This window comes from Scyliorhinus canicula, chromosome 11 (assembly GCF_902713615.1).
Source record: "Scyliorhinus canicula chromosome 11, sScyCan1.1, whole genome shotgun sequence".
In the NCBI taxonomy this organism is placed as follows: domain Eukaryota; kingdom Metazoa; phylum Chordata; class Chondrichthyes; order Carcharhiniformes; family Scyliorhinidae; genus Scyliorhinus; species Scyliorhinus canicula.
Window position 1 is genome coordinate 16,012,129 of NC_052156.1, and position 21,921 is coordinate 16,034,049.

General features: G+C 47.2%; 1 protein-coding gene across 1 annotated transcript in view; it reads right to left on the reverse strand.

The window, feature by feature from the left end:
* mst1rb (macrophage stimulating 1 receptor b) overlaps positions 1 to 21,921 on the reverse strand; it is a 156,021-nt gene that overhangs the window by 60,528 nt on the left and 73,572 nt on the right. The window contains exon 6 of the mRNA XM_038812334.1: positions 7,132 to 7,292. Within this exon, the coding sequence (XP_038668262.1) occupies positions 7,132 to 7,292 (161 nt within the window). The remainder of the gene's footprint in view (positions 1 to 7,131; positions 7,293 to 21,921) is intronic.

Below are 21,921 nucleotides of genomic sequence, written 5' to 3' on the forward strand. Positions count from 1 at the left end.
TGGCGCTGTGAAGCAACAGTGCTAATCACTGTGCTACCGTACTACCCAACTAGGGAAAGGAAACTGTGCGGATATGCACGGATGACTGCTGGAGGAGGTACACTCACCCCTGGATGAGACAAGAAGGATGCGGGAGGAAGAACTAGGCAGGGAGATAGGGGAAGGACTCTGGATCGAAGCACTGCACTGGGCAAACTTCACCTCCATGTGCGCATGGCTGAGCCAAACAAAGCTAAAGGTGGTGCACAGGGCGCACCTAACCATGACGAGAATGAACGGCTTCTTCCCGGAGTTGGAGGACAACTGCGAATGGCGGCAGGGAGGCCCGACCACCCACATCCCCCATGTTCTTGGTCCTAGACGTCCTTCTTCGAGGCCATGTCCAGGGTTGTGGGAGTGAGGGTGGAGCCATGCCCAAAAGTGGCAGTCTTTGGGGCATCAGAACAGCCAGAACTCTTCATGGAGGGCGGGGTGAATGCCTCCCTGATCGGCCGCCGGAGACTCCTGCTAGGCTGGCGATCAGCAGCACCGCCCAAGGCTGCAGACTGGCTATCTGACCTGGAGGAATTCCTCAGGATAGAGAAAATAAAGTGTGCCAGAGGATCGGAGGAAGGCTTCCATAAAATTTGGGGCAGCACGGTAGCATTGTGGATAGTACAATCGCTTCACAGCTCCAGGGTCCCAGGTTTGATTCCCCGCTGGGTAACTGTCTGTGCGGAGTCTGCACATCCTCCCCGTGTGTGCGTGGGTTTCCTCCAGGTGCTCCGGTTTCCTCCCACAGTCCAAAGATGTGCAGGTTAGGTGGATTGGCCATGCTAAATTGCCCATAGTGTCCAAAATTGCCCTTAGTGTTGGGTGGGGTTACTGGGTTATGGGGATAGGGTGGAGGTGTTAACCTTGGGTAGGGTGCTCTTTCCAAGAGCCGGTGCAGACTCGATGGGCCGAATGGCCTCCTTCTGCACTGTAAATTCTATGTATCAAAATGTGGAAGGAAGGAGGGGGTTCGGGACAGATCACGAAATAAGGAAGAGGGAGGGAGAAGAGCAAGGGGTTAGGGGGAGGAGCGGGGGGGGGGGATAAAAGCACCCAGGGAAAACGCAGGGCAATTAGGAAAGGAAAGAACCACGAGGGACAAAGGCAACAAAAGAAAGAGCACATCTAGTGCCCCCCACCTACCCCCAACACAGCTAAGTGTCAGAAGGCACCCAGAATGGGGGAGCAGGCCGCACAGCCGCGACGGACAACCACCGTGGCTGAATGGAGGCTCCCTCCCAGGGGAGCACAGCCAGCTGTTGGCCCCCACATAACCGAGTGGATGTACTTCGGACCATGGCCTGGCCCAACAGTTGTTCTTTTAGTGTCAGCCAGTCCTTCCTGCACCTGTCTCGATCATCTTGTGACCTCAAGTTTTGAACCTCGCATGACAGGCCCCGCGAGTCGAGACAATACACCCTGTGTATAATAGCAAAAGCTACAGTGGTCATAAAAGTCTTTAATCTTGAAAAAAGGAAGAATTAGTCACCATCAGCTCTGAGAAGGGCGGAGGGAGCGGGAGTTATTATTATTTTTGGGAGTGGGCCATTTTTGTTGGGCTGGTGGGCGTGAGAAGATCTGTTGGGCTTTGTCATATACATTGTTATTATGACAGTGTGCTATGACAGGGCCACTTTCTGGGCTCTTTGATGTTGAGATTGTGTTTGTTATCAGTGAAAAATCTTTGATAAAAATATCTTTGAAAAAGCTGAATGCCAGAGGGGAGGCGACAGTGACTTCTCTTGACAGCAGGGCAGCATTTGACCATGTATGGCATCGAGGAGGCCGAGCAAAACTGGATTCAGTGGGAATCAGGGGGAAACCCCTTTCCCGGTTCGAATGATACTTGGCACAAAGGAAGATAGATGTGGTGATTGGTAGTCAGTGCTTATGTCATACATCGAGTGCCACCAACAGTGTGTACCATCTACAAGGTGTCCTCACCAAGGTGTCTTAGGCTGCACCTTCCAAACCCACAACCGTTACCATCTAAAAGCAGAAGATATCTGGGACCACCGCCACCTGGAGGCTCCCCTCCAAGTCACTAACCAACCTGATTTGGAAATATATCGCCGTTCCTTCACTGTGGCTGGGTCAAAATCCTGGAACTCTCTCCCTAACAGCACTGTGGGTGTACCTACACCTCAGACACTGCAGCGGTCATGAAGGAGACTCACCACCACCTGAAGGGCAACTAGGGATGGGCAATGTAGTAATCCACGGGAGGCAGGAGTTCCGTCACCACACCAATATTTATTTACAATAACGATATTACAGGAGCAGCTACAAACAGTGCTGCTAGCAGTCCAGTCAACTTCAGACTGGCTCACAAAGCCTACACAGGTGATTATATGGGCCCCCTCAATGAGCTATCATTGAGGGAGCTCATACTCCAATTGGCCAACCAATAAAGCCAATTGGAGTTCATTACACTCCTCCCCCCCCCCCCCCCCCCCCCCCCCCCCCAAGGTCCGAGGAATTCCTGCCAGCTGGCATTCCTCTGAGCTTCTTCCTGCTCCTCATGTCTGGGTCTGTCACCTCTGTGTCGTCCGCCGGGTCGTTCTCCGAAGTGGGCGGGGTGTACCTTATAGGTGCCCGTCTTTTCCTTGACGACCTCCTTGGAAGTTGTTCTTCCTCCTCCTTGGGGAGAGGTGTCGCGGCGGCCTCGTCGAGCGTGTCCATCTCCAACTCTGATGACTGGATGACGGGGTCTGGAGAAATTGCTCGGGGCTGGGGTGTGGGTATCCCATCCTCGTCGCCACTGTAGTAATCCATGGGAGGCAGGAGTTCAGTCACCACACCAATATTTATTTACAATAACGATATTACAGGAGCAGCTACAAACAGTGCTGCTACCAGTCCAGTCAACTTAAGACTGGCTCACAAAGCCAACACAGGTGATTATATGGGCCCCCTCAATGAGCTATCATTGAGGGAGCTCATACTCCAATTGGCCAACCAATAAAGCCAATTGGAGTTCATTACAGGCAATAAATCCTGGCCCGGCCGGCGATGCCCACATCCCACAAATGAGTTTAAAACAGAAAGAAAAGGGAAAGCAAGTGGAATGGGACAAAGAAGACGGAAAAACTGACAAGAAAGGAAGGGTGAGCAGAGAAGTGATGGGGGAGATGGAGAGTGGCAGAGTAGAAAGAATGGGGAGACGCAAAAGCAAGACATGGGAGAGACACAGGAGAGAAAAGAGTGAGAATACTCAAGGGCTGAAGATGGGTGAAAAAAAAGTTCAAGAGAAAATAAATAAGTTCTGACACTCTTGAGCCTGTGGGGAGGGACAAGGGCGTGAGAAACTGAATTTTCTTCTGCAAAAACTCAGTCCAAAGGAGTTGGAGCTAAGTGACTCAGATAATTCTGTTCAAACTTGTCGTCAAGAATGACGACTTGCTTGAGTGAGCTTTGTGTGATGGCAAGGGGCTGGGCCTCCATTACCCCAGCCGTCAGTCTGTTGCTGGCTCTCTGAGTGCATGACATAAGCACATTTCGTATATGTCAGCTAATGTATTGTGTTGGCAACTCTATTACCGAAGGTGAAGCGAGGAAATCGTGCCCCTGCCATTTTAAAAAGAAACTATTTATTTTACATCGTTGGATGTGAGATATCTGTAGGGACAGATTACCAACGTGAAATTATCAACTACTTGTGGGCTCAACGGAACAATTTTCTGCCTCCCTCTGACTCACCTCGACGGATAACCCCTTCTGTGTGGACCGAATTGACCTTGGCCCAGGAGGAGGAGAAAGACAAACTCATAGCGTTTCTATACATGTTGCTCCAAGTGTTTGTACAATAACTGCACAAGACAGAAACAGGCCATTTGGCACAACTGGGCTAAACCACATGTAATGCTCTACATCAGTGTTTTTCAAACTTTTTGTCCCGGGTCCCACTTTTGTAAACCAGCCGACCATCGGGACCCTCGCCAGCCGAGCTTCACGAACTACGCCAGCCGACCTTCGCGACACTCGACACTGTGACTTATCTTTAATGTGAAAGGGGAGCCTGCTTGGTCCTCACAATCTCTACTGGGGCTGGTTTAGCACAGGGCTAAAGATCTGGCTTTTAAAGCAGACCAAGGCGTCAGCAGCGCGGGTTCAATTCCCGTACCAGCCTCCCCGAACAGGCGCCAGAATGTGGCGACTCGGGGCTTTTCACAGTAACTTCATTTGAAGCCTACTTGTGACAATAAGCGATTTTCATTTCATTTCATCTCACTCCAATCAGGTTCACAGGAGGAGAGGGCACAGGTGCAGAGTTCAGCCAGCTCCTTCCTGCCGTTTTCATCTTTGTGAGAACGAAAAACCCAACCTCACACATGTAGGTCACCGTAAAGGGCAACAGCAACTAAATGCTTGTTTTACTCAGCACTGGATACTCCTGGGCAATGCTCCTCCAGAATGCTGACAACTTCATGGGCTTTTGGCATGTTTTTAATGTGGTATCCCAGGTCAGGTAGAGCAGCTTAGTCATTTGGAGTCAGCTGTAAGTTGATAAATGACTCTGGGGTCTCAGCCTCAAAAGGGATTCTTCACCCACCACTTCTCTTTTAATATCTGAAACTTATCCTCTCCTTTGCCAGTACTTCCCTCCATAAAACATACATGGGTTTTGCATCCTTATTTGCATTGGCACAATTGACAAAACCATACCTCAAGAAATCATTTTTGCACTACTTTGTTCCAAAGTTAAGTTACTTCTCTGTAGGCTGTTCACCGGAGGTCCGGGATCACGGCGCAGAACTAAAGCTAGCACTGGTCTGTCCTGCCGTGGACTCTCCTGAGTAGCTCTCTCCAGCAGATTCAGATGCGAGATCATGGTCAGTAGATACACTGCCTACTCCTGTCTCTGGCCGTCTCTTGTAACAAAATGATCCATCTTCACAGTCCTCAGGTCTTGCTTGTTAGCAGCTAGAAAATGGAAGAAGCTCTCCTCCGTGATTTACATACAGGGCGCTTGACGTCAGGTGTACGTCAGAGCGCATAACCTGCTCACTGTTGCCTCTCATGGCTGGAAGACTGCACACAGCCTCATGTAGTTCTCATTAAAAAGTCGGTAGCGGCTGTCAATCTCAATGTAAATGCCGGCAGTGGCCATTGGGCGCTTCTCCCGCGATTGGGAACGCCACGACCAATCGCTCCGCAACCCTGCTGAAACCCACCTGCGCCCCACCAGCAGGTCGTGACCCACACTTTGACAAACTCTGCTCTACATGGGTTTATTCTCCACATGAACCTTCCCTTCCAATTCCTTTTTATCTCACCATATGCCCAAGTTCTCTCTTCCCATCTATTTACCGAGCTTCTCCTGAAATGCCCTATACATTACTGCACTACTATACAGTTACTGTGCAGCTATTCCCTGCAGTAGAGAACCCCACATTCTAACCTTTCTCTGGGTAGTGATGCAACTCCAGAATTCCTAAGCAGGTTTCTTCGTGACTATTTTATATCTATGGGCCCTAGTTTTGGTCTCCTTCACAAGTGGAAATATTGCATCAATCCTTGACATTCTAATAGGATTATCAAAACAAATCAGTGATGATCTCGCTGAATGGCAGAGCAGACTCAATGGGCTGAATGGCCTATTCTGCTCCCGATATCTTGTAGTCTAATACCCCACCATCCATGCCTGTCAGGCACTCAATGACCCAGCTCACTCCTGACTGTTATACAAGGGCAGGAGACAGAACTGTACCCTGGTATGCGCTTACCACAGCATCAGGCCATATACCACCACGATGGAGCACAAGGCAAATTTTAAAATTGAATTAACCAAACGTTTCTACACTTGAAAGTATAAAGCACAAGGTTGTAAGCCAGTGCTGCCGTGTATTGGGAGGCATGCCCTGTCACGTGAATCTTTCAATTAATTAATTAATTAACTTGTAAGTTTTCTCTATAGCCACATTCCATTATGTGAACAGCAAACATCACAAATGCTTTAAGGTTGATTTCTAAAAACAAGACGACTTCAAAGTTGATTGACTAGTGCAAGTAAAAGCTTGTGCAGATCTCGAAAGGTACGAGAGGCATAAAGGTACGAGTTTCAGGAACGCTGCACTTGACTTGGCCTGAGCATTTTTTAAGGGGATAAATTTTTAAGGGTTATTTGACTGGGTCAAAACTATATCTGATCTACCTGGTCAATTATTGCTTGCAGGAAAGTTCTTTACAGGGAGGCTCCTTGAACCGGATTTTCCGGGTGAGAATCAAGGGGCGAGACCAATCCTGGCCTGAGTTCCCACCTCTGTTGTCCACCTTTCAGGAGGCAGGATTTTCACAGAGTCAGGTTCCGCCGTTGAGACGGATCTGCCGCCTGATTAGTGGCCGGGGGAGGGGGGGCCGCCTGATTAGTGGCCGGGGGGGGGGGGGGGGGGGGGGGGGGGGATAGAGGCAGGACAGAAGGGAAGGGGGCCACATCATGGCCCTAATCAGCTGCCATTGATGTGGCTGAGGTCTGTGCCTGGTCTTAAAAGGATGAGAGGACCAAATATCCCGGGAAGTTGGAGAGCTGGGACCTGGCCCGGGATAGTGAGAGGTAGTTTATTGAAGGGACAGGTAGTTTGTTAAAATTGCTCAGAATTTCTTTTGCCCAAACTTTCACTTTTATCCATCCAATAAAAAACAAAAATCGGGCAGACTTTTGCGACCCCTCCTGTCAGAGGGATTTTCCTTTCCTGCCAAAATTTTACAGCCACGTTTGACGAGAGCTCCCCTTTACATTTGGGCAACTCGGGAAACATTGAACCAGGAAACTGAGGCGGTGATCGCACCCCAGATCACATTCACGCCAATGGCCTCTGCCCCAGAAATCTAGGATGCCGAATCGGTCGCTGGTCCCTTTTCCTGACCTTTGCGTTGACAAAAACAGTCACTGCGGTTCACGGATCGGGGAAGCGGGCACTGAGGAAGTCGTCTGCGAGTGGCAGCTGCCAGTTGTATGGCTGCAAGCAGCCACATGGGCAGAGTAATTGTACAAAGTTGAGGGGTTTGCCCATTGGGAATGGTCGCAGGGAGGCTCCTTAACTCAAACATGTATTTATTAAAATTTTAAACGGAGAAGTGGAAAATGCACGAACGTACCTCCTGTCGTTGGATTCTTCGGGGATGACGCTGCAGTGCCGAGCTCCGACTTGAACGATGTGGGAGGTGGGTGTTATCGGTAGAGCACCTGGAGATCGGAATAGCTGGCCACACAGAGTCAGCGTGGTGCTCCCATTAACAGGAGCACTTTTAGGTTGAAACTGAAATGGAAAGAGAGTGGGTGAAGAAGTGCAGTGAGCGTTAGACAGTGGGTTGTACAGTACCTGACGCCACAACACACATCACTTAACTTCTAACTTCTTCCGCACAAAACATTCAAGTTTAGCTGTTTTGCTATTCCTCTTTCTGAAAGAGGGGCACATTGGAAGTGACCATGAAGCCACAGGAGGAGAGGTCTTCAACCAGATGCAATGTTTGGCACCAGTGAAGCACAACAGTGCTTATACTTCCTCAGGAAACTAATGAAATTCGGCATGTCCACATTGACTCTTACCAATTTTTACAGGTGCACCATAGAAAGCTGCATCCTATCTGGCTGCATCGCAGCCTGGTATGGCAACTGCTCGGCCCAAAACCGCAAGAAACTACAGAGAGTCGTGAACATAGCCCAGTCCATCACACAAACCCGCCTCCCATCCATTGACTCCATCTACACCTCCCGCTGCCTGGGGAAAGCGGGCAGCATAATCAAAGACCCCTCCCACCCGGCTTACTCACTCTCCCAATTTCTTCCATTGGGCAGGAGATACAAAAGTCTGACAACATGCACAAACAAACTCAAAAACAGCTTCTTCCCCGCAGTTACCAGACTCCTAAACAACCCTCTTATCATAGATCATAGAATTTACAGTGCAGAAGGAGGCCATTCGGCCCATTGAGTCTGCACCGGCTCTTGGAAAGAGCACCCTACCCCCTAACCAAGGTCAACACCTCCACCCTATCCCCATAGCTCAGTAACCCCACCCAACACTAAGGGCAATTTTGGACACTAAGGGCAATTTTATCACGGCCAATCCACCTAACCTGCACATCTTTGAACTGTGGGAGGAAACCGGAGCACCCGGAGGAAACCCACGCACACACGGGGAGGATGTGCAGACTCCGCACAGACAGTGACCCAAGCCGGAATCGAACCTGGGACCCTGGAGCTGTGAAACGAATGTGATATCCACAATGCTACCGTGCTGCCCTGACCTGACTAATACTACACCCTTGTATGCTTCACCCGATGCCGCTGTCCATGTATTTACATTGTGTACCTTGTGACGCCCTATTATGTATTTTCTTTTCCTGTACTAAATGATCTGTTTGAGCCACATGGAGAAAAATACTTTACACTGTACCTCGGTACATGTGACAATAAACAAATCCAATCCAATCCATGAGTAAACAGTGCGAGGGAGAAGAGAGAAAAAGGATCAAGCAGATCAATTGGAGACAAAATAAAAATTCCAATATTTTCAATATAAAACCCGTCATGTCTACCTCTCTCCAGTTCTACTGAAGAGACTTACGAACTCAAAACATTAACGCTGTCCTCTCCTCACAGATGCTGCCAGAGCTGCTGGGTTTTCCCAGCACTTTTCCATTTTTATTTCTGATCCCCAACATCCGCAGTATTTTCCTTTTAGCTCAATTGGAGGGTTAACGTTGAATTTTTAAAACTAAGGTTGATAAGATTTTTCTGAAACAAATGAATGAAGAAATATGGGCAAAGATAGGAGTGCAGAGTTAGGTAACAGAGGGAAACACAGAATCCCTACAGTGCAGAAGGAGGCCATTCAGCCCATCTAGTCAGCAACGCCCCTCTGAAAGAGCTAGGCCTAGCTCGGCCCACTCACCCGCCCTATCCCCATAAACCCACCTAAGCTGCTCAATTTTGGACACTGAACCATGAGCTCATTGAATAATAGAACAGGCCCAATGGGCTGAATGGCCTCCTCTTGTCACTCTGTTCCAAAAATAGCCAACATCTCCATCACGTTTACTCGGTTTTGAATCTCAGGTCACCACCATTCCCATTTCACGCTCAAATGTTTATTTTTTTCTCAGTTACCTTTCTCCTCAGCCTTAATTTTATTTTTCTGGTCCTTTCTTCACCCTGTCTGCACGTCAAAGAAAAACTAAAAATCTATTTATTTTTTTTAACCGACTTATTGCTTGGCCAATTGCAACTAAAGTCCTACAACCTGACACTCTGTGACAAAGAAACTCCACGATGTCTTTAAACATAAATTTAGTGGTTTGACTCATTTTATTTAGTCTTGTAAGTATTTCGAAACAGTACACACAGTCATGGTCTCAACCACTTGCAAATCTGATTCGAACGCAAGACACTTGTTCTGACTTGTGTTTCAATTAACTTATACTTTCCGTTTTGATCTCAAAATTAATTGAAGGAAAGAGAACACAGCAGCTCATCCTCTGACAGTGCCAGGTATTTCTACATGCCCCGGCAAGGATAATGGCTGCTGTGGTGGAAAGCATGCTATCTTTCCTTTTCAATTAACTCTCTTAGTGCTCCCTGCATTTACAGAATGTTAGTTTGAAAAGTTAGACATTTCCGCATGACAATCCCTCTCTCAACTTTGACCTTGAAGTACCTCAGCGGGTGCCAGCCTTAGGTGGGCATTTGGGGAATTTTGCTCCAGTGTGCCAGCTTCCTGGCACCATTCTACCCACTGGTCAGCTTCCAGTCAGCCTCCAGATTCCCAGAGGCGTCAGAGAGCAGCTGCCTGGAAATGACCTCTCGGGAACCTGTATTCCGTGCAGGCGCTGAGGCCCTCCCGCAGCAGGTGGGAAATTTAAATTCAGTGAATTAATTAATCTGGAATCTAAAGCTAGTCTGAGCAATGGTGGCCATGGCAGGTATCAATGATTCCCGTAAAATTCTATCTGAATCGCTAACGTAATTTGGGGAAGGAAATCTGCTTCCTTAGCTGGCCTGGTCTACATGTGACTCCAGACAGACCCACAGCAATGTGGTTGACTCTTAGCTGCCCTCTGAAATGGCCAAGCAAGCCACTCAGTTGTATCAAACCGCTGAAAGCTACCATTTTACAAAATGCTGTTGCGCAGAGAGACCTGGGTGTTCAAGTGCATGAGTCGCAAAAAGTTGGTTTACAGGTGCAACAGGTGATTAAGAAGGCGAATTGAGTTTTGTCCTTCATTGCTAGAGGTATGGAGTTTAAGAGGTTATGCTGCAATTGTATAAGGTGTTAGTGAGGCCACACCTGAAGTACTGTGTTCAGTTTTGGTCTCCTTACCTGAGAAAGGACGTACTGGCGCTGGAGGGTGTGCAGAGGAGATTCACTAGGTTAATCCCAGATCTGAGGGGGTTGGATTATGGGGAAAGGTTGAATAGACTGGGACTGTACTCGTTGGAATTTAGAAGGATGTGGGGGGGATCTTATAGAAACATATAAAATTATGAAGGTAATAGATAGGATAGATAAGGGCAGGTTGTTTCCACTGGCAGGTGAAAGCAGAACTCGGGGGCACAGCCTCAAAATAAGGGGAAGTAGATTAAGGACTGAATTTAGGAGGAACTTCTTCACTCAAAGGGTTGTGAATCTATGGAATTCCTTGCCCAGTGAAGCAGTTGAGGCTCCTTCATTAAATGTTTTAAGGTAAAGATAGATAGTTTTTTGAGGAATAAAGGGATTAAGGGTTATGGTGTTCGGGCGGGAAAGTGGAGCTGAGTCCACAAAAGATCAGCCATGATCTCATTGAATGGCGGAGCAGGCTCGAAGGGCCAGATGGCCTACTCCTGCTCCGAGTTCTTATGTAGATGGACTGGGGCAGTTCAATCTGGTGGCTCACCGCCAATTTCTCTGGGACATTTCGGGATGGGTAACAAATGCCAGCCTTGCCAGTTGCACCCACATCCCAGGAAAGACAATTCCAACGCTCCATCAAGTCCATTTTAGAGAGTGTCAGCGGAAAATATTCATGCTCAAGCCTCTCCGGAGTGGGATGAGATCCCCCCGCCATTCTGACTCAGGGGAAGAGATCATCTCCATTGTCCAAGAGGCCACGCACTGAGCCTCAAGGATGCGAAGCTGAGCAGTATTTAGGGCACAATTGTTTCCTGCACATTTTTCACAACATCTTAAAAGGATTTGTGCAGTAATGATCGGAAGGTGGGTAAAACAGCCATTGCAACCAAAGACATCACAAAGCGCTAATGTAGAGAAGTCCATTTTGTGAAGGCCGCTGAAGCAGATTGGATAAACAGACTCAAAGAACAGATGTGTTTCTCAAGAAGGGAAAGGATGGGATAGAAAGGGGTCATTGATCGATAAAGAATGGTCTTGAGGCCTAATGTAAAGAATACAAGCTCATTGCCTTTATAAACATTGGCATTTAGAATACAAAAGTAAGAGAGTAATGATTAGGGCCTTTAGGTTAGGCATTAACTGGAGTGTTGCAAACTGTACAATCATTATGAAGTGCTTCGAGAGGTTAGTCATGAGACATATCAACTCCATTCTCCCAGAATGCCTTGATCCACTGCAATTCACAAAGCGCCACAACAGGTCCACAGCAGATGCCATCTCCCTGGCCCTTCAATCATCCCCGGAGCACCTCGACAACAAGGACTCCTATGTCAGACTCCTATTCATTGACTACAGCTCCGCCTTCAACACCATAATCTCAGCCAAGCTCATTTCAAAACTCCAAAACCTAGGACTTGGCTGCTCCCTCGACAACTGGAGCCTCGACTTTCTGACCCACAGACCACAATCAGTTAGGATAAATAACACCACTCATCCACGATAGTCCTCAATACCAGGGTCCCACAAGGCTGCATACTTAGCCCCCTACTGTACTCCCTATACACACACGACTGTGTGGCAAAATTTGGCTCCATCTCCATCCTCAAGTTTGCTGGTGACATGACCATAGTGGGTCTGATCTCGAACAATGATGAGTCAGAATACAGGAGGAAGCTGGAGAACTTGTGGCATGATATAACAACAACAATCTTTCCCTCAACATCAGCAAAACTAAAGAGCTGGTCATTGACTTCAGGATGCAAAGTATCGTACACACTCCTGTCTGCACTAATGGTGCCGAGGTGGAGATTGTTGACAGCTTCAAATTCCTAAGTGTGCACATCACCAACAATCTGTCCTGGTCCACCCATGTTGACGCTACGACCAAGAAAGCACAACAGCCCCTAAACATCCTAGGAGAACTAAGGAAATTCGGCATGTCCACATTGACTCTTATCAATTTTTACAGATGAATCCTATCTGGCTGCATGGGGCCCAAGACCGTAAGAAACTACAAGGAGTCGTGATCACAGCCCACTCCATCACGGAAACATGCCTCCCATCCACTGACTCTGTCTACACCTCCCACTGCCTTGGGAAAACGGGCAACATAATAAAAGACCCCTCCCAACCGGGTTATTGTCTCTTCCAATTTCTTCCAAAGGGCAGAAGATACAAAAGTCTGAGAACACGCACCAACAGGTTTAAAACCAGCTTCTTCCCCACTGTTACTGTACCAGACTCTCGAACGACCCTTTCATGGACTGAACTGATCTCTTCACACATCTCCTCTACTGCGTAGTACTACACCCGATGCCTACGTCCATGTATTTACATTGTGTATTTATGTATGTCCTTTTTTTTCATGTATGGAACGTTCTGTTTAGACTGCACGCAGAGCAATACTTTTCACTGTATCTTAGTACACGTGAAATAAATCAACTTCAATTCAGAAGTTGAGACCTTAGAGAGGGCACAAAGGAATTTTTTTAGAATGGGAGATTAAATATTCAAACCCATGAGAGGATTTGACAAAGTAAATTAGGAGAACTCATTCCTAAGAAACAACAACCAAGGACACAGATTTAAGGTGATTGAACCAGAAAGGTGATGAAGGATTTTTTTTAAAAACACAGCGAGTTTTTACAGTCTGGAATGAATTGCCTGGAAGCGCAGTGGAAGCAGATTTAGTAACAATTTTCAAAGACAATCAGATAAATGCCAGGACAAAATTTGTAGGGCTTTGAAGAAAGGGAAGGGCAGCAAGTCAAAATCGATAGCTCTTTCGGAGGGCTCGCAGGTCATCTAGCGCAGCAGTACCGTCCTTACCTCTGACCCAGAAGCTCTAGGTTCAAGTCCCGCTTCAGGACTTGATGGACATGGAAGGTGCGTGCATTACGTAGCCAGACGGGTTGATTAGCACCCAGTAAATCATTCCAGTACACTGATGGCAAGTTTCCTGGTCAGCTATATACTTTGCCAAGCATTATCGTGGACCAAACCAGTCCATGGTCATCAATGGTGGAAGAGGCATGGGATAAATACCCTTCCTCTGTACTCTGATTTTTTTTTATATGACACTGTTGATCCAAACAGAACTGTAGATAATTGGTAGACTAGTTACAGGATTGCAGCTTGACTGTCAGTAACCTGTAAATATATACCGTTAGCTGTACTAGAGCTAAACTGACATTTTTTTCCCCTTCTGTAATTTCCAATTCTCAACAATTCCAGCGTTCTTTTTTTGCAGCGAGACACATAGTTTCACACTTGTAAGGTTTTGAAGTGCTAAATTTAATGAGCTCCTACTACCTTTTCTGATTAGGTTCACCTCACTGGTGAGAACGGAGACATAACAAACCACAGAGTAAAATCTCAATGGACTTACACATTATAGAACCTGAGGTACTACACAATCTCCAAAGGTTTAAAGTCCAATCTTCAGCAACCAAAACGCAAATCCATTTGGAAATAGCAAGCGTCTAACCACAATCAGAAAAAAATAGGCTAATACTGGTCCCCATGCTTAAGACAAGCTAAAGCAGTTTGTCATAGGTTATTAGGTTCTTAATTAATAAGGGGATCAGGGGTTATGGGGAGAAGGCAGGAGAATGGGGATGAGAAAAATATCAGCCATGATTGAATGGCGGAGCAGACTCGATGGGCCAAGTGGCCTAATTCTGCTCCTATGTCTTATAGAACATAGAACATTACAGTGCAGTACAGGCCCTTCGGCCCTCGATGCTGCGCCGACCTGTGAAACCACTCTAAAGCCCATCTACGCTATTCCCATATCATCCATATGTTTATCCAATGACCATTTAAATGCCCTTAATGTTGGCGAGTCCACTACTGTTGCAGGCAGGGCATTCCACGCCCTTACTACTCTCTGAGTAAAGAACCTACCTCTGACATCTGTCCTATATCTATCTCCCCTCAATTTAAAGCGATGTCCCCTCAAGCTAGACATCACCATCCGAGGAAAAAGACTCTCACTGTCCACCCTATCTAATCCTCTGATCATCTTGTATGCCTCAATTAAGTCACCTATTAACCTTCTTCTCTCTAACGAAAACAGCCTCAACTCCCTCAGCCTTCCCTCATAAGATCTTCCCTCCATACCAGGCAACATCCTTGTAAATCTCCTCTGCACCCTTTCCAATGCTTCCACATCCTTCCTATAATGTGGCGACCAGAATTGCACGCAATACTCCAAATGCGGCCGCACCAGAGTTTTGTACAGCTGCAACTTTGCTCTGAAATTCAATCCCTCTACCAATAAAAGCTAACACACCATACGCCTTCTTAACAACCCTATCAACCTGGGTGGCAACTTTCAGGGATCTATGTACATTGACTCGGAGATCTCTCCGCTCATCCACACTACCAAGAATCTTACCATTAGCCCAGTACTCTGTCTTCCTGTTATTCCTGCCAAAATGAATCACCTCACACTTTTCTGCATTAAACTCCATTTGCCACCTCTCAGCCCAGCTTTGCAGCTTACCTATGTCCCTCTGTAACTTGCAACATCCTCCTGCACTGTCCACAAATCCACCGACTTTAGTGTCATCTGAAAATGTACTCACCCATCCTTCTACGCCCTCCTCCAGGTCATTTATAAAAATAACAAACAGCAGTGGCCCCAAAACAGATCCTTGCGGTACACCACTAGTAACTGAACTCCAGGCTGAACATTTACCATCAACCACCACCCTTTGTCTTCTTCCAGCTAGCCAATTTCTGATCCAAACTGCTAAATCACCCTGAATCCCATGCCTCTGTATTTTCTGCAATAGCCTACCATGTTGAACCTTATCAAACGCTTTACTGAAATCCATATACACCATATCAACTGCTTTACCCTTATCCACCTGTTTGGTCACCTTCTCAAAGAACTCAATAAGGTTTGTGAGGCACGACCTACCCTTCACAAAACCGTGTTGACTATCGCTAATCAAATTATTCCTTCCCAGATGATTATAAATCCTACTCTCATAAACCTTTCCAAGACTTTGCCCACAACAGAAATAAGGCTCACTGGTCTATAGTTTCCAGGGTTGTCTCTACTCCACTTCTTGAACAAGGGGACAACATTTGCTATCCTCCAGTCTTCTGGCACTATTCCTGTAGACAATGATGACATAAAGATCAAAATTAAAGGCTCAGCAATATCTTCCCTAACTTCCCAGAGAGTCCTAGGATAAATCCCATCCGGTCCAGGGGACTTATCTATTTTCATACTTTCCAGAATTGCCAACACCTCCTCCTTATGAACCTCAAGCCCTTCTAGTCTAGTAGCCTGTATCTCAGTATTCTCCGCGACAACATTGTCTTTTTCCTGTGTGAATACTGACGAAAAATATTCATTTAGCACCTCTCCTATCTCCTCGGACTCCACGCACAACTTCCTACTACTGTCCTTGACTGGCCTTACTCTTACCCTAGTCATTCTTTTATTCCTGACATACCTATAGAAAGCTTTAGGGTTATCCTTGATCCTACCTGCCAAAGACTTCTCATGTCCCCTCCTGGCTCTTCTTAGCTCTCTCCTTAGGTCCTTCCTAGCTAACTTATAACTCTCGAGCACCCGAAGTGAACCTTCACGTCTCATCTTTACATAAGCCTCCTTCTTCCTCTTGACAAGTGATTCAACTACTTTAGTAAACCACGGTTCCCTCGCTCGACCACTTCCTCCCTGCCTGACAGGTACATACTTATCAAGGACACGCAGTAGCTGTTCCTTGAACAAGCTCCACATTTCAATTGTGCCCATCCCCTGCAGTTTCTCTCCCCATCCGATGCATCCCAAGTCTTGCCTCATCGCATCATAATTGCCTTTCCCCCAGCTATAACTCCTGCCCTGCGGTATATACCTATCCCTTTCCATCGTTAAAGTAAACGTAACCGAATTGTGGTCACTATCACCAAAGTGCTCACCTACCTTCAAATCTAACACCTGTTCCGGTTCATTACCCAGTACCAAATCTAATGGGGCTCTTGTTGGCCTATCTACATACTGCGTTAGGAAACCCTCCTGCACACATTGGACAAAAAAGGACCCATCTAAAGTACTCAAACAGTCAATATTTGGAAAGTTAAAGTCCCCCATAACAACTACTCTGTTACTTTTGCTCCTATCCAGAATCATCTTTGCAATCCTTTCCTCTACATCTCTGGAACTTTTCGGAGGCCTATAGAAAGCTCCCATTAGGGTGACCTTTCCTTTCCTGTTTCTAACCTCAAACCTCATGTCTTATGGTCTTATAAGCAAGTAATTAAACTGGCCACTTATACCTAGAGTTGAGACAAACCTTAATCTACATCAAACTCGAATTAGAAACATAGAAAAGTCTTCTCCGCCATTCAATATGATCATAACTGATGCTCAATCTCAGCACCATACTCTCACACCCTCCCCACACCACTTGATACCTTTAGTGTCCAGAGATCTCCCCATTTCCTTCTTAAATATATTCAGTGACATGGCCTCCACAGCCTTCTGTGGTAGCAAATTCCTCAGGTACACCACCCTCTGGATAAAGGCCTGCCCCATATCCTGAAACTGTGACCCCTTGTTCTAGACGCTCCCTCAGTCAGCGGAAACAACATCCCTGCATCCAGTCTGTTCAGTCCTGCCAGAATTTTATACATTTCAATGAGATCCCCTCTCATACTTCTAAACTCCAGTGAATACAGGCCGAGTCGACTCCTCTTATGACAATCCTGCCATCCCAGGAACCAGTCTGGTGAACCTTTGCTGCACTCCCTCTGTGTATATCCTTTTTTAGATAAGGAGACCAAAAAACACCAGGTGTAGTCTCACCAAGGACCTGTACAGCTGCAGTAAGAAGTCTTGGCTCCTGTACTCAAGTCCTCTTGCAATGAAGGCCAACATACCATTTATCTTCCTAACTGCTTGCTTTACCTCCATGCTTGCTTTCAGTGACCAGTGTACAAGGATACCCAGATCCCTTTGTACCTCAGCGTTTGCCAATCTATCGCCATTTCAACGATACTCTGCCATTCTGTTTTTCCTACCAAAGTGGATAACTTCATATTGATCTCTGTTGTACTGCACATGCCATATATTTGCCCAAACACTCAACTTGGACGAAACCATCTTGAAACCTCTTAACAGCCTCCTCGTCACTCACATTCCAACATTTTTGTTGTCAGCAAACCTGGAAATATTATACTGGGCTCCTGTAATATCCCACACGGGACCTACGGGTTGCGATTGCTTATCTACCCCGTGATCCTTGCGGAGTATGAGCTCGCCCGTTAGGGGCGGGGTATCTCAATTGACCAATGTGTAAAAGGCCGGCCAGTAATGCACCAATCAGAGAGAAACCGGGTAGGGATCTCCTGGGTAGTGTACATATTGCTTGTGTAAAAAACTTTGGACGGGATTCTCAGGCCGCGCACGCTCAGCGACTGGAACGTCCCGGCCGAGGTCAATGAACCTATGCATGATCTGCGTCCCATCGGTGGCGATCTTACGGCGGGCGGGGTAGAAAAGTCCAGCCCTTTGTTTCTTATTTTACTCATTGTGGACTCCCCGGGTCCTTCGCTCACCCAAATCATAAACATATATTGGTTGGAATTCTCTAGCCGTTGGGATCCTCTTTTCCCACTGACAGTGAAACCCCATCCGCAGGTTTCCTAGCCTCAATGGGAAATCCCATCGACAAGCAGTGGGACTAGAGAATCCACCAACAGTGAACAGCATGCCGCCAAGGAACACACGACTGGGGGAACCAGAGAATCCAGCCCAAGCACGGATCCCTGCGGGACGAGGGCTCGGGCGGGTAGCTATTTTGATAAGCAAGAGGACGGTGTTCATGGAGGTTGGACAAAAGGTCACAAGGTTGGCCGACAAGGTCTTCTGTCAGAAAACATCACAGACCATAAGCGAGTATGTTGCAAACAACCGGAATGGGGAAGTCTCACCTTCCACGTTCTGCGGGGCACTGAAGGAGATGATTTAAAAGAAAACAATCTTTATTGTCACAAGTAGGCTTACATTAACACTGCAGTGGTTACTGTTAAAAGCTCCTAGTCGCCACATTCCAACACCTGTTCGGGTACACGGAGGGAGAATTCAGAATGTCCAAATTACCTAATAGCACGTATTTCGGGACTTGTGGGAGGAAACCGGAGCACCCGGAGGAAACCCACGCAGACACAGGGAGACCGTGCAGACTCCGCACAGACAGTGACCCAAGCCAGGGATCAAACCTGGCACCCTGACGCTGTGAAGCCATAGTGCTAACCACTGTGCTACCGTGCTGCCCTTTAGGAGAGAAATTAGGTGAGAAATTATTGCCTACAAGGTGAGCAGAGACCGGGAAGAGAGGGCGGCTGGGCAGCAACTGATCGGCTCCATCCTGGAGGTCGACAGACGGCACTCAGAGGCCCTGACCGTAGAGCTACTGGCGGAAAGGAAAAAGCTACAAATGGACTTTAAACTGCTATCCACCAGGAAAACAGTGTACCAACTCCACCAGACACTGGGGACATTTTATGAGCGTGGCAACAAGGCTAGCTGACTGCTGGCTCACCAGCTGAGAAAGCAGGCAGTCATGGAAGAAATAGCTCAGGTAAAGGACAGCAGAGGCAGACTGGCAACTGAATCAAAAATGGTCAACAAAGCATGCAAGGCCTTCTACCGGGAACTGTACACCTCCGAGCCCCCCAACGGGGGTGAAACGGTTCCTCGATGGACTGGAGATGCCAGTCATGGGGGCGATCGACGGAGGGAACTGGAAGCACCAATAGCACTGGGACAGATCATGGAGAGCATCAGCTCCATGCAGGCGGGGAAGGCTCCGGGACCCAACGGGTTCCCAGTGGACTTTTACAAACAATTTGCGCCAGCACTCAGTCCTCACTTGTGGGAGATGTTCGCAGACTCGCTAGCAAGGGGCACCCTGCCTCCAATGCTAACACAGGTCACCATATCGCTGATACCCAAAAAAGACAAAGACCCAGCAGAATGTGACCCATTTTGTTGCTCAATGTAGAATCAAAAATACTCGCAAAAGTCCTGGCCAAGAGACTGGAGAACTGCGAGGACCAGGCAGACTTTAGTAAGGGTAGACAGCTAACTGTGAACATCAGACAGCTGCCGAACGTGATAGAGAGAGGAGAGAAGAAGAGAGGGGAAGCCAAGCGACAGAGAGAGGGGGGAGGGGAGGAGAATGAGGGCACCGCCCACACATAAACACCAGACAACTACCCATGTTAAAAGTAAAGGTCCGAGGAAAGAATCCTGAAACAGCAAAAGGGAAAGGGGGAGGGCGGGGTTAAACTGTAACCGTCGCATCTACCCTTATTGAGCGTCCAGTGTATAAAATGTTAAAACTTTAATAAAAATTGTGTGGGTCTTTATCAAAAGCTGTCTGAAAATCCAAATACATCACACCCACTGCTTCTCCCTTATCTATTCTACCAGTTATGTTCGAAAAACTCCAGTAGGTTTGTCAACCATTTTTATTTCTTTTAATTTCGAATACCCAATAGTTATTTTTTTTCAATTAAGGGGCAATTTAGCATCGCCAATCCACCTAACTTGCACATCTTTGGGTTGTGGGGGTGAAACCCATGCAGACACGGGGAAAATGTGCGAACTCCACACGGACTGTGACCCAGGGCCAGGATTCAAGCCCAGGTCCTCAGTGCCGCAGTCCCAGTGCTAACCACTGCGCCATAGGCCGCCCTTAGGTTTGTCAACCATGATTTCCTTTCCATAAGACCACGCTGACCTTATCTAATCCTGTTGATAGTTTGTAAATGTCCTGTTGTCACATCCTTTACAATAGATTCTTAGTTCATAGATTCGTAGAATTTACAGTGCAGAAGGAGGCCATTTGGCCCATCGAGTCTGCACCGGCTCCTAGGAAAGAGCACCCCACTTAAGCCCACCCCTCCACCCGTAACCCCACCTAACCTTTTTTGGACTCCAAGGGCAATTTATCATCACCAATCCACCTAACCTGCACATCTTTGGACTGTGGGAGGAAACCGGAGCACCCGGAGGAAACCCACGCAGACACGGGGAGAACGTGCAGACTCCACACAGACAGTGACCCAAGCCGGGAATCGAACCTGGGATAAAAGCAAATTACTGCGGATGCTGGAATCTGAAACAAAAGGGAAAATGCTGGAAACTCTCAGCAAGTCTGGCAGTATCTGTAGGGAGAGAAAAGAGCTAACGTTTCGAGTCCAATGACTCTTTGTCAAAGCTGTGACAAAGAGTCATCGGACTCGAATCGAACCTGGGACCCAGGAGCTGTGAAGCAACTGTGCTAATCACTGTGCTACCTGCTGCCCATTCTTGCATGTTCCCTACTGCTGATGTTAGGCTAACCGCTCTGCAACTCCTTGTTTTCACCCTCCCTCCTTTTTTAAGTAGTGGGGTTACATTTGCCACTCCCCAATTTGTTGGGACTGTTTCAGAATCTACTGAATTTTGGAAGATGTCAACCAACGCATCCACTACTTCCACGGCCACCATCTTTAGTCCCCTGGGATGTAGATCATCAGGCCCACAGGCCCAGGGGATTTGTCGATTCCAGTCCCATCAGGTTCTGCAGCTCTGCTTAGGAGAACAATTGCAACACTTTAAGCAACCTGCAAATTTATGCTGCAGGAAACGAGCTCTATTCACATCAACCTTTGACTAATAGCTTTTCTTCTTAATCCTCTTGAAGATATTTGGTGATTTCCAGCTCTTCGCCAGCCCCAGCACCACTGATCAGTATTACAGAACGCCTCCCATGTGGCCTTTCAAGTGGTGAGCATTGGCAGAAAGTGTCATCGTGTCGCTCAGCAATGGGTGGCATCATAGCAAGTACAAATCGATCATATCCAGCGCGAAGGCATAAACAATTCCAGCAGGATTTGCAAGTGGGCACCTGAGGCATCTTTCTTTCATCTTTGGGGATCCAGGCCAACCCTAGCACTTGTACTGCTACCCGCCACAGATCAACGCTAGCTAGAGAAAGAGAGAGAGAGAAAGGGAGAGAAAATGAAAGGAAAAGGGGGAGATAGAGAAAATGAAAAGAAAAGAAAGGGAGAAAGAAAAAGAAAAGAAAAAAAAAAGGAGAGTAAGAAAGACAGACTTGTATTAAGATAGTGTCGTTCACACAGTCCTAAAGTGCTTTCCAGCCAATTGAAATGTTACAGGATTTGCCACAATTTCTGCATCATTGACAAACAGCAATTGAATAAATGAGCAGTTGGGTTGTTCTAGAGTAGGTTGAAGGGTATACGTTGAGCATAGGACGCTTTGAGAACTCTATGCCCTTCTTCAAATAATGCCATGGGTTGTTTTACGTGCGTCTAAGAGAGCAGGTGGGAGTTCAGTTTAACCTCCCATCTGTAAGATGGCACCTTTTACAATTCAGCAGAATCACAGAACTGCTACAGTGAAGTAGGGCTCTCGTCTCATTAGAAAATTGCACTGACGGGCGGCATGTGGCGCAGTGGATAGCACTGGGACTGCGGCGCTGAGGACTCAGGTTCGAATCCCTGCCCCGGGTCACTG